Here is a 21,795-nt window from a genome sequence, read left to right as displayed (position 1 = left end):
AATAACAAAAAGATGGGGTACTGGGCTAATGGTCGGATACTTGGTAGTGTGGATGAGCAGAGGGATCTTGGTGTCCATGTACACAGATCTCTGAAAGTTGCCACCCAGGTAAATAGTGCAGTGAGGAAGGCATATGGCGTACTGGCTTTTATTGGTAGAGGAATTGAGTTCCGGAGTCCTGAGGTCATGATGCAGTTGTATAAGACTCTGGTGCGGCCGCATCTGGAATATTGTGTGCAGTTTTGGTCGCCATACTATAGGAAGGATGTGGAGGCACTGGAACGGGTGCAGAGGAGGTTTACCAGGATGTTGCCTGGTATGGAAGGAAGATCGTATGAGGAAAGATTGAGACACTTGGGGCTGTTTTCATTAGAGAAAAGAAGGTTTAGGGGTGACTTGATTGAGGTGTACAAGATGATTAGGGGGTTAGATAGGGTTGACAGTGTGAACCTTTTCCCGCGTATGGAGTCGGGTATTACAAGGGGGCATAGCTTTAAATTAAGGGGGGGTAGATATAGGACTGAAGTTAGGGGTAGGTTCTTCACTCAGCGAGTCGTAAGTTCATGGAATGCCCTGCCAGTAGCAGTGGTGGACTCTCCCTCTTTATGGGCATTTAAGCGGGCATTGGATAGGTATATGGAGGATAGTGGGTTAGTATAGGTTAGGTGGGCTTGGATCGGTGCAACATCGAGGGCCAAAGGGCCTGTACTGCGCTGTATTCTTCTATGTTCTACATGTAACATCCGCAACTGCTATGTACATTGCTCCATTGAAAAGTAACTTTCAGGATGTGGCAGTGCAAGATTGATAGCATGCCATTGTCATGTTAACTGTTCACTTTATTACCTTTCTTAATCCATTAGTTGAGACTAACTTAATTTCAGATCTGCCAGTGGTTGATCAGTCCCATTGAGTAATTTTCCTCTTACAGACAATAGAGCATCCTGTTCGCATCAATCAAATTCCACGCCAGATCCCTGACCAGTCATTCTACACAAAGTCTATACCTGGAATCATTATGGGTGGCATATTGCCATTTGGATGTATTTTCATTCAGCTTTTCTTCATTCTCAATAGTATATGGTAAGTCCTATTGTGGGATGAAAATCAGCAATACTGTTCTATTCACAGGTTTATTTTTGTAGTACAAGTCCATGCGCTTTCAAAGTACTAAGCAGCTTTGGAATCCTGTATGTATAAGGAGCAGTTAAGGTTTTTGTAATATGTCTTGGAATTAATATGTTTTTTTATATACTACACCAGCTTAATTGTGTTGCATAATTTATGGAAATGTACTTCTCGATAGAGTTGCATAATTCATATCGCTAGCTAATTTCGTTATCATTACAGGTCTCATCAAATGTATTACATGTTTGGTTTCCTATTTCTGGTGTTCATTATTCTCATTCTCATCTGTTCCGAAGCAACCGTTCTTCTCTGTTATTTCCACCTTTGTGCTGAGGTATGTTCTTTAGAGAATAATTTATTGTAGCTACTTAGAAAGGTTTTATAAAATTTATTTTACTTTGATTTGTTCTTTTTATGATAAAGTAAAACATTAGAAGTTGCATTTTACATGCAATTTGTCATTTCTGTGAACTGGTGTAAAATACACCTGTACAAGTTCATTCTACAAATGGTTTAACTCTGCTGTGCATTGAATTATGTATTTTTTGTCGGTCGTGACAATGTCACAGTTCAAGCCAAGCAAGAAATCAATTTTTAAGAAGAACTCTTGTCTAATCCACACTCCTATTTCAGTCCACTTCTGTACATGCAATATTCACTGTGTGCACAGACACCTCATGATATTAAGTTTTAATATGAAATTTGTTCAAAGCAAATTGCACTGGAAAAACCCTTTTTTATTGTATTAATCTGCATATTAGATTCGGGGGTAGTTTGCTCAGTTGATTGGACAGCTGTTTTGCAACTGCTTCAATGCTCTGGCTGAGGTTACCACGAATGACTCTTCTTCTCAACCCTCTCTCCTCCTGAGGCATGGTGACCCTCAGGTTAAACCACCACCAGTCATTACTCTCTGATGAGAGAGCAATTCTCTGGTCTGGTGGGCAACTTTACATTTTACCTTTTAATGTTAGATTGAATAAACCCCAAGTAAACAATTAAACTTTTTAAGTAAACAGTTACATGAATTTGAGTGCAATATTGTATACTGGGTGATTCAGCACATCATTGAGTTCCAGCTGTCTGTATGGCTTTTTTATTTCATTGTTAATGGAATGAATTTGCTCCTTTCAGAGTGCACCAGATGTCATTGCAACCATATAAAATGAGATTGTTAAATTTAAATAGAGGTCATTTTTTAAAAAAAATTCTGTTTGTGTTCCAAAACACTTGTGCTACAATTAAACTGCTTAGAAAATGACTAACGTTTGCTTAAAAAACAGACTTTCTGAGAAAGTAGGACAAATTAATTGTAAATTTCTGGAAGTAGTCAAGTGATACAAAGTTCATGACCAATGACATTGAGAAACGTTTTTGTAATGTAGGTTACATTTTAATTGCTAAGTACAAATGACATGCAAAATAATGCTCTGTTGTAGTTCTATTTAAACTTGTGTAAAATTCAGATAATCTCATGAATTTTAAAAAAATGAAAAGATAATGTGTTGGAGGGAGATTGAAAGACTCTCTTTCTCCAACTACCTTTACCAGCATCTTGCTAAATATTCTACCTGGAAATACTGTGATTGCTCAGTTCATTAATTCCAAAAGATTCACTCCAGTTGCCCTATGATAGAGTGAGAGGAAGCTCATGTGGAGTACAAGCACCTATATGCGCCTATTGGCACAAAGGGTCTATCCCAGCAATGTGCTTTGTATGTAATAAGTGTAAAGGAAAAAATTGAAGTCAAAATAGCTTGCTATAAATGTTGTGATGCACAACAGTAGACCGTGATAAATTTATATCTTGGATATATAATCATTCAGTGGTTCATTGCTTTGAAGGAAGCAGATTTCCAACAAATTAATTCTTCATCTGTGTTTCACAATCTCAGTGCTGCCTGGGAGATGTTGTTAATATCCGTTTGATTGATGGTTTTGCGACCAATCAGGAATTAACTTGATACCACTATTGCAGGCGATGAATGAAGTATGTGATCCTCCTACACACTCTTACGTCCTTTTTTTAAAGAGAAAATTGTATTTATCGTTTCAGAATTACCACTGGCAATGGCGATCATTTCTCACTAGTGGATTTACAGCAGTGTATTTCTTAATCTATGCAGTCCATTATTTCTATTCCAAACTCCAAATAATTGGAACTGCCAGCATCATTTTGTATTTTGGATATACAATGATAATGACGTTGATCATCTTCTTATTCACAGGTAACCTGTTAAAAACCATTTCCTAAGGACTGGTATTTACCTTTATTGAATGCCATAGTCTTTTTTTTGTGCTTACCCTCTGTTCCTTGGAAACATCATCTTCATTCCTGAGATAAGCACTGAATATCACATGCAAAACTTGAAGCTCTGTAAGAATAATATACTTCTAAGCATATTATTTTGTTACAGATATTCAAAGTTCTTTGAAGTATTTTGTTTGTTTGGGTCATTTTTGACTATTTTATCATGCATAAATGTTGTGGAACTTAAATTAATATTCAAGAAAGGTAAAAAGAGATCTTCATTTCGACAGTATCCTTCACAACCTCATATTGCCCCTCGTATTGTGCTTTACACAACATTTCAAAAATACTTGCTTGGTAGCTATATGAAATGATCAGATAACTGTCTTAATGACGTTAGATGAGAAACAAATAATGCCTAAGATCAGAACTGCTTTTTGAAATCGTGATTTACATCCACCTAACAGAACAGAACATCTGTCCAATGGTGCAGCACTCCCTCTGTACTTCTCGGAGAGCATCAGTCTGGACAATGTGCTCAAGTCTGGAGTGATGTTGAAACAAAAACCTCTGACAGGGTAGTGAGAGTATCACCAACATCCTAGCTCTATTTCATCTAGTTCCATTTCCAGACAGGTTTTTCACGCACCCAGCTGTGATGCAATGCTGAGTAGAACATATTTGAGAAATAATTACAATGTTTTAATGTAAGAAAAATGCAATAATGTTAACAGCCTCAATTGGATTTCAAAATAGAACTGACCTAACACACAGTTATTGTTCCATTGAATATCCTTGATCCTTTGGAATAAAATATTTAGTTGATTTCCCTTTGTAATGGAACTATTTACTGCCTTATTTTGTTCAAGAATTCCACAGTTCTGTTTGTACAAGTTTGCGTACACATTACCTGTTGAGAAGTGCGTTTTGTTTTGTCAGAACAAACCGTGCCAGCCATAGGTCAGTTGATCACATTCTTCTTGCCTGAATTTGAAGATTATGACTTGCACAAATTCCAAGCAGAAACTCCAGTAAGATACCGAGGGAGTGTTGCACAGTCAGAAGCCTGCCTTTTGGGCAAGAAGTTAAATTGGGCCTTAGATCTTCTCGTATAGGTGAATGTAAAATACATGATTTTGATAAAGAGTATAGGGAAGGTATCGTGGCCTGCCTAATATTTATGTAACTAATCTATCATTATCATATTGATATTTTATGAGCTTACTATGTGCCAAATGGCAACTGCTTATTCTGTATTACTTCAATATATTTCAAGAATACTTCATTGACTGTAAAGTTTGAAATGTTTAGAGTTCACGACAGCTTCCAAACAAATTAAAATCTGTTTTCTTCGAGTTTCCATTCAGAGCTACCACAACCAAGGACAGAAATTTAAAAATCACACAACACCAGGTTATAGTCCAACAGGCTTAATTGGAAGCACATTAGCTTTTGGAGTGACGCTCCTTCATCAGGTGATCGTGGAGGACACAATTGTAAGGCACAGAATTTATAGCAGAAATTTACAGTGTGGTGTAACTGAAATTTTACAGTGAAAAATACCTTGATTGTCTGTTGAGTCTTTCATCTGTTCGAATACCATGATAGTTTCACTTCTTTCATGTGTAAATCACAAAACTATTTTTTTTTTAAAGTTGCATTCTCAGGTTAACTGTAACAATTGGTGTTAGCTAGACAATATGTTGACAATATGTTAGCTAACAGTTAACCAGAGAATGCAACTTTTTTAAAAAGGTTTTGTGATTTACACATGAAAGAAGTGAAACTATCACCTGGTTTGTGTGATTTTTAACTTTGTGCACCCCAGTCCAGCACCGGCATCTCCAAATCATAAGGACAGAAATGGCATTTGTCAATGCAGCCAGAAAAAAATCATTCCCTATTTTACTTGTGGTTCAGATCCCATTACCTCTCTTGATCGGATGCTATTGTTGAAATGTGTTTTGACTGACTAGTAGATGAAGGAAAATGCTTTCCATTCAGAAGTGAACACATTGCCTTATGGTAGTGGCCTTAGGGTTACGAAATTCTGCAAGATAAATCTGTAATTCAACTCTTGTGGTTGACAGTGCACAAATCTATGTCACAAATACTCTACATATGTTGATTCAGCTAAGAGGAAAAGATTAGAAAAATGTTCAGCGCTGTAATTTCTGCTAGTATCCTGCTGTTAAGTCAGAGATTTACTTGCTGTAGGCATTGGCTTTCCTGTTGCATTCCAGGTCATTGGCCAGCTTCGGCAGGCAGAATGCCAGTAGCTGCAATATAGATCTGTTTGATTCACAGCTGGGTTGGTAGCAGGTATCATAGGCATTGAGCTGGTAAAACATCAGTACTGTTGAGGAGCATGAAAAATGATATCACAGGGTGTTTCAGAAATTAAAAAGCCATTTATATGAAGTGTTGTTGCCTTTAGTGGATCTGAATTTTGATTATTTTGGTTTTACAAACTGCACATTTTCTTTCAGGAACTGTTGGGTACATCGCTTGTTTTTGGTTTGTGACCAAGATTTACAGTGTTGTCAAGGTGGATTAAAAGAACTATCTTTCTGGAGAAGTATACGTCTTTTTGACAGAACATTTGTTTACTAAGTTGATTTGATGACTTGCACATGGAAGAGTCTGGTTAAATCAGAAGAACTATTGTACAAAATACTGGCACCGAGTTTATATTTTTTAACTAAAACTTGTTGGGATATAAATCATTTTGAAATGAATACACACTTGTTCAGTTTGAAGAAAAATCTGTCCTGTTCGCTTTTTTACATTGGGATTTGTTTAAAATTTCCATTATTTTATATTTTATATTTCTATTTACAATGCTTTCAAAGGCATGTATGGCACAATAATGTTTCTGTAAAATGTGGTAAACACTGTCCACTGAAGTAAAGATCTTCAGAAGACCTGTACTTTTAAGATAACAAAAACTCTGTGCAATAAGACAAAAAACAACTTGGTTTTGAATTAAAGTGCATTTTGTTACTTGTCACTCTCTCCATTTTACTATTCCCAATGTCTATTAAGGTACGACACAGTTGTTATGCAAGCAGTTAAGGAGTTGGGTCACTTCCTTTATTGCCTTTTTACGATGAGGTGTTGACATATTTTTATTGCCTCCTATTATGACAGCAGAGGAAGGAACTTCTGGTGAATGAGTTAATTATTCATAAACTAACATCCTGAGCTTAATTTAGAAGCACTTGTTTTCAGGTAATAATATAATTTATTGCTGTGATGATGCTGGCAGTGATCTGCTTAAGAGTTGGCTATATTGCTATGAGAATGTTTAATCAGTCACACTGGAACTCATTGAAAAACATATATGTGTATCCAATTTAGCCTAAAATAGATTATTATAAAGCTTACACCATAGAATTTGCTGACTGGCTTTACCTGTTACAGTATTTATCTTCTATCTCATCAATTCTCAAAAAGATTGTTATTCCTGTTTTACTTTACCCACGATGCGTTAGTTGTCACACCCAATGAAAAAATTGTCCCTTGATATTTTCCTATAATAGTTTTTAGCGTGTTAGCTCAATCCTCTCTCTTTTTGGCAAAAACTTCAATCTTGCTATGTCACCTTGCAATGCAGAAACAAGCATTTAAAAGTTTTTCTTTTAAAAAGGCAGATTATTAAATTGGATTGTAAAGTACAAGGGAGAGTAGAATACTGGAGAAGACGAGAAAGACGGGAGGAAAATAGAACAATGAAAATTTGCTGCACTACAACCATGTTTCGTGATTGTTTTCTTTATATTCTACAAACTACACTAGTGAATGAAAAGGAACTATTTTACAATAATTAGAGGTTTACATTTGTTGGATATAGGCCTATTTTGTTGATTCTTGATGACATTATGATAATTATTTGAGTATTTACTTAGGAGCAACTTTTAGTATAAATTATGTTTTCTGTAACTAGAAACACCGCCGAACTTAAATTTTCATTATGATTCTGAAGGAATGTGTTGGACTGCTTTTTTTTTAATATTTGGTTAATACTTTTTAATGGGATGATTGGTCATGTTGAATACTGTATCTTTTTATTCCATTGGGATGACTTTTTGCTCTGTGCCTCTGAATCATTCAATTTGCAGGTGAGCAATCTGTTTTTCAATAAATCGCATATAAAAATAAAAGTTTTTCATACTCTATTAATTTTAGGAGAAGAAAAAAAAGCTTGCATTTAAGTAGCACTTTTCACAATGAACAGGAATCTCCATGCACTTCACACCCATGCAATACTTTCTGAATTATAAACATTTGGAATTTGGGATAACTTCCTGCTGTCCTTTGAAATAGTTCCATCGGATATTTTATCTGCTCAAGCCAACAGGTGGGACCTTGATCTAATGTCTCATCTGAAATATGGTATTCTGACATTGTGGTGCTCCTCCAGTACTGCACTGGAGTGTAATCCTTGGTTTTTGTGTCAAATCTTGGAGTGGAACTTGAATGCAAAACCTCGTGATCCAAAGAATTGAGCCATAAACAGACATCTTACAATTTGCTATTTTTTGAAACTAGATACGGGAATTAATTGTCATAGAAATAGTATTGTTACTCTTTCAGTATGTTATCACATGGTAATTAAAGCTTTTAAAATAATGATCCACAAAATCACACTTTCTGGTCTTGAGAATTTGCATGATGGTAGTATTTACAATAAAATGTTAATTACAAATAACTTAGAAGAAACTAGAGTGAAGAGTGAACTGAATGTTTCTCATTAGAACAAGTAGATGAGTTTGTTTACTGAGGACAGATAATAACAGAAGATAGCAAATGTGGTAAAGAAGTTTGAACTGCAAAGATTGTGTTTGGGTTCCTTGCAATCATAACTTGAAGTGAACCATACATTCCCACAGAAATCCATGTTATAACTGCATGTAGGGTCCAGTGGACATTTATCATTTCCAAAAAGCAATGTATAGGTTGGAGTACTGCACTGCGACTTGAAGTAACTTGTAGAATAACATAACTGTTCAATGTGTTTATATGTAGTGGTTTATGTACTTAAGGACCTTTCTCAACAAAAAACAAACTTTAAAACATTAAGTCAAAATGAATTGAATTGAATTTATTGTCACGTGAACTGAGGCACAGTGAAAAGCTTTGTTTTGCGAACAATACAGGCAGATCACAGAGTTAAGTAGCATAGATAAGTAAATAATAGATAAACAGCGGCAAAACAAAAACACAGGTGAATGCTAAGAGTTTGAGAGTTCATTCAGTATTCTAATAACAGTAGGGTAGAAACTGTTTCGAAACCAGCTGGTGAGTGTGTTCAGGCTTCTGTACCTTCTCCCCGATGGTAGAGGTTGTAGAAAAATATTGCCAGGGTGGGATGATCTTTGAGAATGCTGGCAGCCTTTCCTTGACAACGGGCTTGGTAGATAGATTCTATAGACAGGTGTTGGCCTTTGTGATTGTCCAGGCTGAGTTCATCACTCTCTGTAACTGTCTCCAATCTTGAATGGTGCAGTTATCATACTAGGTAGTGATACATCCAGTCAAATGCTCTCAATGGCGCACCTATGAAGGTTGGCAAGGGTATTCGCTGTCATGCCAAATTTCCTCAGCTGCCTGAGGAAGAAGACATTGTTGGGTCTTTGTAACCAGTGGGTCTACATGAAGAGTCCAAGAAAACTTGTCGTTGACCACTCCCAGGAACTTGACGTTCTTCTCTCGTTCCACCTCTGGGTTGCTAATGTGTAAGAGGGGGCATGCATAACATCCTGTCGAAAGTCAATAATGAGTTCCTTGGTTTTGCCAGCATTGAGAGTACCATTTCTCAGTGCACCATTTTTCCAGGTCTTCCACCTCCCGTCTGTAGTCTGTTTTGTCGCCATCTGAGATTCGACCAACTATGGTGGTGTCATCAATGAACTTGTAAATGGCATTAGTCTGGTATTTGGCAATGAGGTCATGGATATGCAGTGAATACGCACCCTGGGAGCTCCAGTGTTGAGTGATAGTGAGGATGAAATATTGTTCCCCCAGTCTTCACTGATTGTGGCCTGTAGGTGAGGAAACTGAGGATCCAGTTGTAGAGAGTGGGGCTTAGTTGGAAATCACTAAGTTTAGTAATCGGTCTCGAGGGAATAATAGTGTTGAGGGTTGAATGGTAGTCAATGAATAGGATTCTTACATAGCTGTTCTTGGTGTCAAGATGTTCTAGGGAGGAGTGAAGGGCATGTATATGGCATCTGACGTGGATCTGTTGGTCCGATAGGCAAATTGGAGTGGGTCAAGAGTAGTGGAGAGGCTGGAGCTGATTAATGCCATGACTAGCCTTTCAAAGCATGACTACTGAAGTTAGGGCCATGAGCGTTAGTCATTGAGACATGCTGCATGAGCCTTCTTAGGCACAGGGATGATGGTGGCCCTCTTGAAACAGGCAGGGACAGTGGCCTACTGCAGGAAAAGGTTGAAGATGTCCAAGAGAACCTTTGCCAGTTGATCTTCACATGTTCTGATTGCATGGCCTAGTACTCCGTCTAGTCCCATTGCTTTCCTTGTATTCACACAAAGGAAATCTGATCTGACCTCTGATGCAGTGACTGTTGGGGTTGGTTCATCAGGAATTGTTGGAATAGGTGTTACCTCCACCGAAATTCTGCTCAAAGCGAGTATAGAAGGCCTTGAGACAATCTGGGAGGGATGTGGCCTGCTAACTTGCACCATCTCTTTTTAGAACCTGTGATGTCATTCAGTCCTTGCCATAGTCGCTGAGTGTCTGTCTGGGTCTCTAGTTTGGATCGGTTTTGGACCTTGGCTGTCTTAATGGCCATTCCAAATGCCTACATTCATAAATACAACAATCTGCAAAATAATTTTAGAAGTATAGCAATACAATATAAATGTGCATTCTACAAATAATTGTTAAAATTCAGCAGTATAATTTTAATTGACCATACTCCATCTAGTGTCAAAAACTGGTCAGTGCAGATGAAACTTTTGCCACAGGATTTGGTGCAATTTCTGAACAGGAGCCATGACAGGATCAGATGCAAGACTTTAAAAATAAGAACAGAGAATGTGAACAGTGGTGATGGGATTGTGAAGAGGGTCCAAGGGTAAGAGCAAGGAGAGACCAAGACTGAATACAGGAGTAAATGCACGGAGGAAGTCTAGCGAACAGCATACATGTGGAACTCTCCATGAAATATGTCACCTTTATTAACAACAGTAAAGTGAAATAATGTCAACTTTAAAAGAGTACCTATTGTAGCCAGATAGTTCTTTAAAAGAAGTGTAATGGTTCAAAAGATTTTTCTCATGGTTTATATCATTCTATAAGAATGAAGAATATTCAGAATTGTAACAAGGAAAGGAAAATTCAGTACTATGTTTTTTGCACTTTTTGGTATACCTCCGACATTTAAGATTATTAGAAGAAAATAGAAGCCTTTGAAATGTAGATATGAAGACTTATGTTTAAAATTTCATAAACAGATCACAAGACAAATGAAGAGATGCTTGAAATGATAAGCACAACAAAACTCTTTTAAAATATATTTTTATTAAAAAATAGATTTTTTAATATTACAATAAATACAAAACAATACAATTCAAAACCGTACAAAGCAAGAACACAAGTTTTAAAAACCCAAACTTCCCTCATGTACAAATGTACACATATATAAAAATACATATATTTTAAAAACCCAACTAACTACTTAATTAAATAAATAATAATTAACAACAAACTCTCAAAGAACTTAAAAGTGAAATCCAGAAAAGAAAATGTCAGTATTTCAGCTATTTGGTCAAAGCTGAAATATTGCAGCATTTACTCCCAGAGGGAGAAGTGGAGAGCTAAAGTTTTCTTTAAAAAAAGGGCCTCCCAGGAATAGTAGGGTTTCAGTGTTTGCACACAAGCCACAATATATGAGGAAATGGTGCACCTGAGATGAGAATGATAGAACAATACAGCGCAGAACAGGCCCTTCGGCCCTCGATGTTGCGCCAACCTGTGATGTACCATGACAGCAGATCATTTGACATGCACAATATTTGTATGTCTACTAAATTGCAAAATGTCAATTTTTTTATATTACTCTATGACTTGATATTTGAGTGCAAATTCTCTATTCGACTCATGGTTTGAAGTTTCCTGCTTTCACCCATTCACTCTGATAGAATTTGCTCCACAATACCTACTACACTGTAGTTGACACTTCAACTGTATTCACCATTGAGAATATAATAATTATGCTTTTAAACATCCCTTGTTAGTTAAGGTTACTAAGGGTATTGGAGCCAAAGCGGGTAGGTGGAATTACATCAAATCAGACATGATCTAATTGAGCAATTCAAGGGAATGAATGACCTCTGATTTCCCCTCTTCTGCTTGCATGGAATGATATGATTGATAAATATAGTGGATCTATTACTGCAGTTGATCTTGGAAGAATCCAAGATTGTGACTGATTGGTGATTGCAAAATGATAGGAAAGGTAGCTTTGGCCTATCTTATGCAGGGGTTAGTGTAACTTAATGGCTTTAAAAAGCTTTGCTGTAAATTATCAATTGACAAATCTGCCCATTTTGTGACCATTCTGACTTGGCCAATAATGGAAATTAGATTCTGATTCCAATCTCTAACATGTTTTCTAACATTTTGACAAAATCTGTTTTAATCAGGATGGTGAAAATGCTTTTCATGAGTGATTTCTGATTGCGAACAAGTATTATGGAAGTCTTGCAGGGAAGTAGAGTAAAGGCTACAATCAGGTCAACCATGGTGTTATAAAATAGCAGAGCAATGTGTATAGGGTTTATAGGCAACTCCTGTTACTTATGATTCTATGTGGAATGCATTTCATGTGAATGGTTAAGGCATGTAGCATAAATATATTTGAGAAAGCTTGATAAAAATATGTAACAGGACATACTGATAAACTGAGATGAAGCAGTTTAGACAGTTTACATAGAGAGTGAATATCAGTATTGACCAATTAAAATAACCTGAAAAGAGTGAATGGCTCAAATGCAAAATATAGAAATTCCATGAAGCCTTCTAATTCATTTCTGGATGCACTAGTTTTGCCTGTTTTGTATCCTGAAGCCACTTAATTGTCTTTTCTGCTCAGGTGTACTGTCTAGCAAGCATTTTCTGTCAAACATCTTTCTAATGTTGCAACTCTTTATATCTGAGGTTCATTAATTTTCAATCAATGACATGGATTCAATTTCATTTTTTTATGCATCTGCACAATATTTTCATGCACTTAATAGACTGTTACATGTTATATTTGATTTAACTTATAATTTTTACTTTACAAATAACCAATTTATTTTTTAATGTCCAACAGATTATACAATGTCAAGGATTGAAACAGCTTTGCTGTATTTTTTAATTAATCAAATTTTAAGAAGGATTCCTGTCAAGTCATTTGCAATTCAGCTCCCTGCAGTTTAACAAGTTTGATGTGCCCATATTAGCATTAGTTCTGTCTGTATGAGCTCTGTGGTGTAATTTTTGTTACTGGTAATGTAATGAGCATATTCACAAATTTGTATTAATGAACACTACAAAGTGAATTAATTGAATATGTTTCATGATTACATATTTTATAATATTCCTTGCGTTAGCTAAAGTGGGAGGTGAAAATAGCAGCATCAAGCAAATTAAACTCTTCCCTTTCATAGAATTACATTATGTTCCTCAAGCTGTTTCTGTCAATAATGTTAAAACATTGATAAAGACTCAGGATTACATAGAATTTACAGAAACAGACCATTCTGCCCAATTTGTTTATGCCGGTGTGCTACACAATCTTCTTCCCACTCATTTTGTCTTACTCTATCAGCACATACTTCTATTCTTTTCTCCCTCGTATTTATCCAACTTCCCTTAAATATTATTCCCCTCAACCGCTTCATTTGATCATGACTTCCGGATTCCACCGCCTGGGTAAAGGCAGTTCTCTTGAATTCCACTTTGACTTTATAACTTCTTATGGTTGCTGTAGCAGTACGTTTAACATTTGATTTCAAAAACAGAAGTAATCCTGTGGCATTTCCTTTCATTTAATTTATTACAACTGATAAAATATAGAAGAACATAATGGAAACTTGATGACATGATGCAAACTTTTATTTTACATTCGGATTGACTACATAAGTTGATTTATTTTTAAGAAAGGTGAACTTTTATATATCCAATAAATGCTGCCTTACAGGATTATCTATTTTCCTTCTTCCCTTACCGTTTTTTGGAGAAATGACCAAGGGTAACTGAACCTGAAATGGTGGCTATGAAATTTCAGTTTTTGTTTTAGATTTCCAACATCTGCAGTTCTTTGTGTTTCATTTTAAATGTTGCTAGTTGTCTGTTGATAGACATTTCCTAATGCTCAACCTAAACAGAACTGTGAAGAATTGTCTTGTCATCATTTGTATTCCTGGTGTCATAACTGAAAAGTTAGCAGAATTTATAGAAGTGGGAGATTGGGTGAAACAGTAACCCTTTCATGGTCTCAGGATATCATAAATGCATTATATTTAAAAATGATACAGACCAAAAGGAGCTTTTTGGATCATTGCATCTCTTTTAAAGAGATAATCAATTAGTCCCATTCCTCTACACTTTGCCCATTCAAATATTTCTCACATTTCCCATATGGTATTGAATTTGATTTCACCATTCTAAGGCAGTGCATTCAGTTGACAATTCACTGTGTTTATTTTATATATAAAAAAACTCCGAATGTAAAATAAAAACTCCTGTTGTTTCATCTTTGGCTGGTCACCTTACATCTATATCTCCTGGTTACCAACCCTTATGCCAGTGGACATAGGTTTTCCTTGTTTACACTACCAAAGCCGTCCATGATATTTTGAACACTTCTATTAAAACGCTTCTCAACCTTCTCTGTTCCAAGAACAATCACAGCTACTCTTATCTCTCCACAGAACTGAAGCACTTCAGCCTAATCCATCCATAAGTACCTGTAGTCTGTGAGGGGCTATAAGCATCTCTTTATCCTCACTGTAGGTGATTTCTCCATCTCTCCATTTTCTGTTGCTTCTCGCACAGCCAGTTGTCCTCTAAACTGACATGTTATTTCCTGGTATTTCACTTTCAGCTGTCACTGTAATAATTGTAATGAGATGAACCTCATAGAATGAGTTCCCTGATTGGGGCTGTTAGTCTGGTCCAATCAGGGAGCCCTGGCTGACAGATAAAAAGAGGAATGTCCAATATTTTGGCAGTCTGAAAGCAGGCCCTGAGGGAACAGGACCAGGGTCAAGGACTTTCCACGTTTAAATAGAGAGTAACTTGGTGATGGGATGATTGATCTTCAGTGGTGACGAGAGTAAAGCATGTTCCTGAAGAGACTCACTCACGCCAGTCGTCTTTGAGTTGGGGGTAAACATTTCTGGCATCATGGTGGTATTGGGAAGCTTGACTTGTTCGATTCTGCTGTGGAAGACTGGGCCCAGTATGAGGAAATAATGCTTTTCTTTTTAGGGAAATGACATTGGGGTAAATGTAAAGCAAAGAGTAATTCTCACAGCTTGTGGACCTGTAGCTTTTTCAGTTATTCAGAGCCTAACTTTCCCTGAGGCACCAGATACTAAACCTTTTCAAGAGTTGACTGATTTTGTTAAGGAATATTATAACCCAAGCGTCCTGTAATTCCAAGACGCAATTGTTTTCACTCGGCAATTTGAGAACCAGGGGAACCCATGCTTGGGATTTTTGACTAGGTTAGGATGAGTGTTAGGGGCATGTGACTTTGATCTAACCCCTAATGAGATACTGAGAGACCATTTGGTATGTGGGACTAATGATGTAACTATGCAAAAGTGCCTCCTAGCTGAAGCCCATATGGACTTCAAACAGGCACTACAATTGGTTGTATCATTGGAAAATGTGACAAGTAGAGCATATGAGTTGCAGGGTATTCCGTTGGAAGTAGACACCCTCACCAGCCCAGCCTAACCTGGGGAACACTATTTGAGTGAAGGCAATTGCATAGCCTCATTCAGGACATATCAGCCCACAGCAAAACCCCAAAAACCAAGCCTCTGCCAAATGGTTAAAATTTTCTTCAGGGTCCAGGCTAGCATTTTAATTGAAGTTGGACTTGAGACATCAAAGGAGTCTGACTAGACCTAAATGGGGTTAAAAAAAACTCATAGCTGATCTCCAGGAGAGTGCACACCCTGGAAAGTCCATCAATTCTAGTTTGGAATACTAAATTGATCAGCAACATCCAAATCAGAACCAATCAAAATAAATGTAGGGAGTGACATGGTTCAGTGCTTAGCATTACTGCCTCCCAACACCAGGGACCTGGGTTCGATTCCACCCTCCACTGTCTGTCCATGACCCAGTCAGCTAAAACTTCACTCCAAGAGCTCAAAATAAACATCTGGTTAAATGATCATCAGGTTCTAATGGAGGTTGACACCAATGTGGCCGTTTCAGTGATCACACAAACAGTCTTTAACGAAATTTGCTCCAGACCGAACCATTAAATTTGCCCAAGACCTCAACTAGACTGAGAACCTATACCAGGGAACCTTTACAGATTAAGAGTTCACAGTTCTGGTCTTTATAAGAAGCAGCTGGTTCAGTGATTATAGTAAAAGGTTTGGGCCCAGGCTTAATAGGGTGAAATTGGTTGAGGGAGATTCACCTAGATTGGCTCAACATTTTTTGATTAGAAAATGGCTGCCTGAGTGAAATCCTAATTACTCAAGTCTTTCAGAAAGATCGAGGGACTATCAAAGGAGCCAAGAGCCACCTTGCATGTTGACCAGGAAGCAATTCCACAATTCTGAAAATGTCACCCAGTGCCATTTGCCTTATGGACAAAGGTAGAGGCAGAAGGCTGGAAAACAAAGGAATCATCAAATCAGTCCAGTTTGTGGAATGAGCAGCACTGGTCATACCAATTGTGAAGCCTGACAGATTTGTTCATCTTTGTGGGGATTATAAACAAATGGTAAATCGCTTTTTGCAGCTGGATAAATACCCAATCCCTTGCATAGAGGATTTATACATGAAGCTTGCAGCAGGGGGCACTGTCCTTCATGAACCCGGACATGAGCCATGCATACTTTCAGTTTGTGGTTAGATGAGGATTCCCAGAAGTATGCTACAATTAATACCCATAAGGGTTTGAACCAATATATGAAACTACCATTTGGGGGTATTGTCAGCCTGTGGCATTTTTCAGTGGCCAATGGAGAACATTTTTCAAGGTTTACTTCAGGTAGCCATTTAGATGACATGTTGGACATAGTCCTTAGATTGTTCTCCCAGACGGATGTACACTTTTGAGGAAAAAATGTCTGTTCCAGACATTCCAAGTGATTGACTTGGACTACAGAGTCAACAAGACTGGGTTACACCTGTTGGAAGATAAAGTGAGGATGATCAAAGGTATCCTAGCTCCAATGTCTGTACCAGAGCTTAGATCTTTCCTTGGGCCACTGAATTATTATGGAAAGTTCATTATCATCTGGCCTCCTTCCTAACACCTTCGCATCAACTCCCAGAAAAGGATTAACCTTGGAAATGGTTTTGGAGCGAAGCCACAGCTTTCAGAGAAGTGAAGAAACAGCTAATCATCCTCTATGTGTTAGCACACTATGATCCCAAGCAAGATCTGATATTGACATGCAATGTTTTCTCATATGGCATCAAGGCATTATTAGCTCATAGGTTGCCCAATGGAGAGAAACACCCGATAGTGTATTCATCCAAGACTTTGGATAATGGAGAACATAATTACACCCAGATAGGGAATGAAGGTTTGGTGGTTGTATTTGCAGTTGGAAAGTTCCACCTTTATGGACGTAAATTTGTAATAATAATGGACCATAAATCTCTACTAGGTCTACTTAAAGAGAGCGAGGCAGTGCCACCCATAGCTTCAGGCCAAATTGAGAGTTGGGCTCTAATATTAAGTGCATATAATTACAAGATGGAACACCACCTGGGAGGCCATGTAGCATTTGCAGATGTATTGACCTGCTTCCTGCTGGCAGATACACCACCAATGGTACTGTCACTGGAAGGGTGTGTAATAGTTTTAAATTTTTTGGACATGCTTTCAGTTACAGCTGACAATATCAGACTTTGGATGCAGAAAGATCCAGTCCTGGCAAAAGCTGCAACAGGTGGTGGTAATAGGGGAAACCAAAGAGACATTACAACCAGAATTGAAACCTTTTGGGATCCAGAGAGACCAGATCAAAGTAGAAAACGGTGTATTATTAGAGGAAGCAGGAGTGATTATCCCAAGCAAAGTTCACTGCCAGATACTAGCTGAAATCTACCAGGGTCATCCAGGGGTCTCCGACATGATGATGTTGGTGAGAAGATATTTCTATGGCCAGGATTGGATGCAGACACAGCCATGTTGGTGGGGCAGTGGCCAGAGTGCCAACAAGGAGAACAATTACCGCCAGCAGCTCCCCCATATATGCGGGAATGACTGAGTAAGCCCTGGACTCAGTTACACTTCAACTATGCGCATCCTTTCATAGACTCAATGTCCTTAGTCATTGTAGATGCCCACTCAAAGTGGTTGGACATGCATAGCGTTCATTAGTCAAACACTGAGACGGCGATAGAAAAACCGCGCACATCTTTTCCAATACACAGACTCATGGAAATATTGATCATAGATAATGGCTGCAAGAGGCAAGGTCCTGTGCATTACACACTGCCTGTATCAGACACAGAGTCGGTGGATCCTGACCCAGTGCTAAAACACCCCTGGAGGAGCTACAAAAGAAAGGACTAGACTATGTCCTCAGACACAGAGTGGGAGGGATGTAATAATTGTGATGAGGTCAATCAAGTGGACCTCACAGAATATGAGGCAAAAGTGAGGACTGCAGATGCTGGAAACCAGAGTTTACATTAGAGTGGTGCTGGAAAAGCACAACAGATCAGGCAGCATCCAAGGAGCAAGGAAATCATGAAGGACTTTTGCCAGAAACGTCGATTTTCCTGCTCCTCAGATTCTGCCTGACCTGCTGTGCTCATGGAATATGAGTTCCTTGATTGGTGCTGTTAATCTGTTCCAATGAGGGAGCCCTGGCTGACAAGTAAAAAGCAGAGTATAAGGGCACTGCTTGTCACTGGCCACTTGGATATTTCTTTTCTTCATTGTGGTGGAAACTGAATAAAGATTCATGCACCTTGTCTTTCACTGTGTCTCACACCTCCACACATACATGGGTGCGGGGGAATAAATAAGCACTACCACAGTTAGGCAATAGTTTAAGAAAAAAAATAAACAGGAGTACCAGAGGTTCTTTCACTAAAGAAAGAAGAAAAAAGATTTTAAAAATCAAGAGTGTCCTGACGTTCTGCTCACTCTTAAAAAAAAAAGAAAATGCAGAGTACCAGACATTCTGACATTCTGAGAGCTGGCTAGTGTCAAGGACTTTCCACATGTAAATGAAGGGTGACTTGGTGATGGATACTGACCTCTGTGGAGTTATTTCAGTCACCAACACAATATTCTCACCTCACCTTCTCCAGTTCTTGCATTTATTCCACCCCTTCACTTCAGCCCATGAGATGCTGGACCTCCTACAGGAAAGAAGTATTGCTTCTTTGCTCTGTCCAGTTGATTCTCAGGACAATTTACTGGAGTCATATTTCAATATCTGTAATCCATTCATATCAGCCTTACAGCTCACACCATACCGTGCAATGTTCCATACCAGGGGCATTACATGGTGTTTTCAATTACAGGCTAACGTTAGATGCCATCCATCCTCCCTGCAATGAATAATAAATCTCTTCTATGCCCTCTCCTTGGCCTTTCTGAAGTGCAGTATGCATTATTGGGCACATGCTCCAGCTGGTGTTAAGCCAGCTTCCTTAAGGCTGAGCACAGCTTCTTCAGTTTTGCACTCCACCCCTCCATTAGTAAAGCTTTTTGTTTAGTATTTTTCTGAACTTCTTTGAAAAGCTTTGTCCCACTTTTTTTTCATTCATTCATGGGACATGCGTGTTTCTGGCTGGTCCATCCCTAGATGGCCTTGAAAAAGTGGTGATAAGCTGCTGCCTTGAATTTCTGCAGTCCATGTGCTGTACATTGACTCACAATGCTGTTAGGGAGGGAATTCCAGGATTTTGGTCAATTGACAGAAAAGGAGGAGCGATATAATTCCGATGGTGAGTGACTTGGAGGGGAACTTGCAGGTAGTGGTGTTCCCATGTATCTTTTGCCTTTGTTCTTCTAGATAGAAATGGTCATGGGTTTGGAAAGTGCCATCTAAGGATCTTTGGACAAATAAAAACTATCTGGAGTTAACTAATATAGTTAAAGGAAGAGCTACATCAATCTATTTTGATTTAAACCTATTTTCAATAGCCAGTTTTATTCAGTTTGTCCGTTCTGTTAGAGTTGTTCAGTAATTTGATACAGTCCTCCTCAATATTGACCATTCCTTCCAATTTGGTGCCATCTGAAAGTTTAAAAAGTTGTGGTTTACCTCATGTAATGGTTTGTTAATTGTCAATGAATTATTAATGTAAAGTGTGAACATCACTGATCCTTGTGCAATATCACAAAATATCCCCACGGTGGCACAGTGGTTAGCACTGCTGCCACACAGCGCCAGAGACCTGGGTTCAATTCCCGCCTCAGGCGACTGACTGTGTGGAGTTTGCACGTTCTCCCCGTGTCAGCGTGGGTTTCCTCCGCGTGCTCTGGTTTCCTCCCACAGGCCAAAGATGTGCAGGTTAGGTGAATTGGCCATGCTAAATTGCCCGTAGTGTTAGGTAAGGGGTAAATGTAGGGGTATGGGTGGGAAGGGCCTGTTTCCACACTGTAATGTAATGTAATGTAATCTAATCACCTCCCACTTGGAAGCACTTTGAATAACCATCTGTTTCCACTCTCTGCTCTCTGTCTTACAGTTAGTGAGCAAATCCATTGTCCTTGTTCCTGACTGATAGTACTTTGACCTTTTTCATTAGCCCAATAGCCTACACCTTATTGAAGGCCTTTGGAAAATCAAGATAAATTTCAGTTCCATTACCATTGTTTAGCCTCTCTGATACCTCAAAATATTCAATTAGGTTGGGCAAGCAACACTTTCCATTTTGAAATCCTTGCTAACTTAATTGTAATATTTCTTATTTCTAGATATTCTTCAAGTAAATACTTTAGTCTGTAATTTTTTTCCCACCACAGATACAAAACTAACTTCTCTGTAATTCCCTTAACATATTCAGGCCCCCTTATTAAATATAGGAATTATATTAGCTATTTGATAGACTTTGGATCTATACCTTTCCTAGTAGATTACTAACTATGTGTACAATACCTGCCATTTTTCCCTAGATTATTGTATGATACGTTGATATATGTGAGTGTTATCAGGGGTTTCATACTCATTGAGTTTGTTTAGTTTATTCATTACATCCCCGTTTATTTTATCTTAACTGCACTTATTGAATTATTCATATCATCATTCAATATCATTTCTACTTGTTCCATCTCCCTTGTAAATATCAAAGTGAAATAATGACATAATATTATTGTCATCCCTCTATAGTTACCCACACTATTATCTTGTCTATACCTTAATGGCCTAATTCCCATTATAGCCTTATTTTCCTATTTTATTATGTTTTTTCTAAATTCTTTGATAATTTAAATGAATGTTTCCTCCTTACCTTCCTTTTTTTACTTATTTCCTAATCTCTTAATATCCTCTCCTATAGTGAGCGCCTCTGCTCACTGTGCACTTAACATCTGCCTTATTCATAACTCACAATTGTTCCCTTATGTTTTATGTCCATCAATGCAGTCTCATTAATATTTTGCTTCTTTTTTCTTTTAGTGGAATACATTATAGTGCACTCTGAACATCATTTGAAATGTTTCCATGTTGATGTACATTATTGTTTGCCAATATGGTTGCTCGTTTTATTTTCCCAGGTTCTATTTTCAGCCTCCTCAGTTTCTCCACTTTGGTTTCATTGAACTTATGCTCTTCTCAGCCATTATCTTAAACAGTATTGTACTATGGCCTAGCCATTATCCTACTTTTTTTAATAGAATCCCTACAGTGTGGAAACAGGCCCTTCGACCCAACAAGTCCACACCGACCCTCCAAAAAGCAACCCATCCAGACCCATTCCCCTCCCCTCTTATCCTACATTTACCCCTGACTAATGCACCTAACCTATATATCCATGAACACTATGGGCAATTTAGCATGGCCAATTCATCTAACTTGCACATCTTTGGACTGTGGGAGGAAACCGGAGCACCCAGAAGAAACCTACACCGACATGGGGAGAATGTGCAAACTCCACACAGACAGGCGCCCCAGCCTGGAATCGAACCTGGGTCCCTGGCACTGTGAGACAGCAGTGCTAACCACTGTGATAC

At 38.1% G+C, this 21,795-nt stretch overlaps 1 protein-coding gene across 1 annotated transcript in view; it reads left to right on the top strand.

Moving 5' to 3' along the window:
• Nucleotides 1–7,542, top strand: part of tm9sf2 (transmembrane 9 superfamily member 2) — a 64,817-nt gene extending 57,275 nt beyond the window's left edge. Inside the window, exons 14-17 of the mRNA XM_043691298.2 lie at nucleotides 932–1,083; nucleotides 1,351–1,462; nucleotides 3,185–3,356; nucleotides 5,869–7,542. Of these exons, the coding sequence (XP_043547233.1) occupies nucleotides 932–1,083; nucleotides 1,351–1,462; nucleotides 3,185–3,356; nucleotides 5,869–5,936 (504 nt within the window). The 3' untranslated portion in view covers nucleotides 5,937–7,542. The remainder of the gene's footprint in view (nucleotides 1–931; nucleotides 1,084–1,350; nucleotides 1,463–3,184; nucleotides 3,357–5,868) is intronic.
• Nucleotides 7,543–21,795: the final 14,253 nt, after the last annotated feature.

The sequence above is a fragment of the Chiloscyllium plagiosum genome, unplaced genomic scaffold (assembly GCF_037043375.1).
Source record: "Chiloscyllium plagiosum isolate Xiang-an unplaced genomic scaffold, Cpla_swu_hap1 HiC_scaffold_6, whole genome shotgun sequence".
Classification (NCBI taxonomy): Eukaryota; Metazoa; Chordata; class Chondrichthyes; order Orectolobiformes; family Hemiscylliidae; genus Chiloscyllium; species Chiloscyllium plagiosum.
Note: the sequence above shows the minus strand (reverse complement) of the source record. Positions and strands in the feature narration are given on the sequence as shown.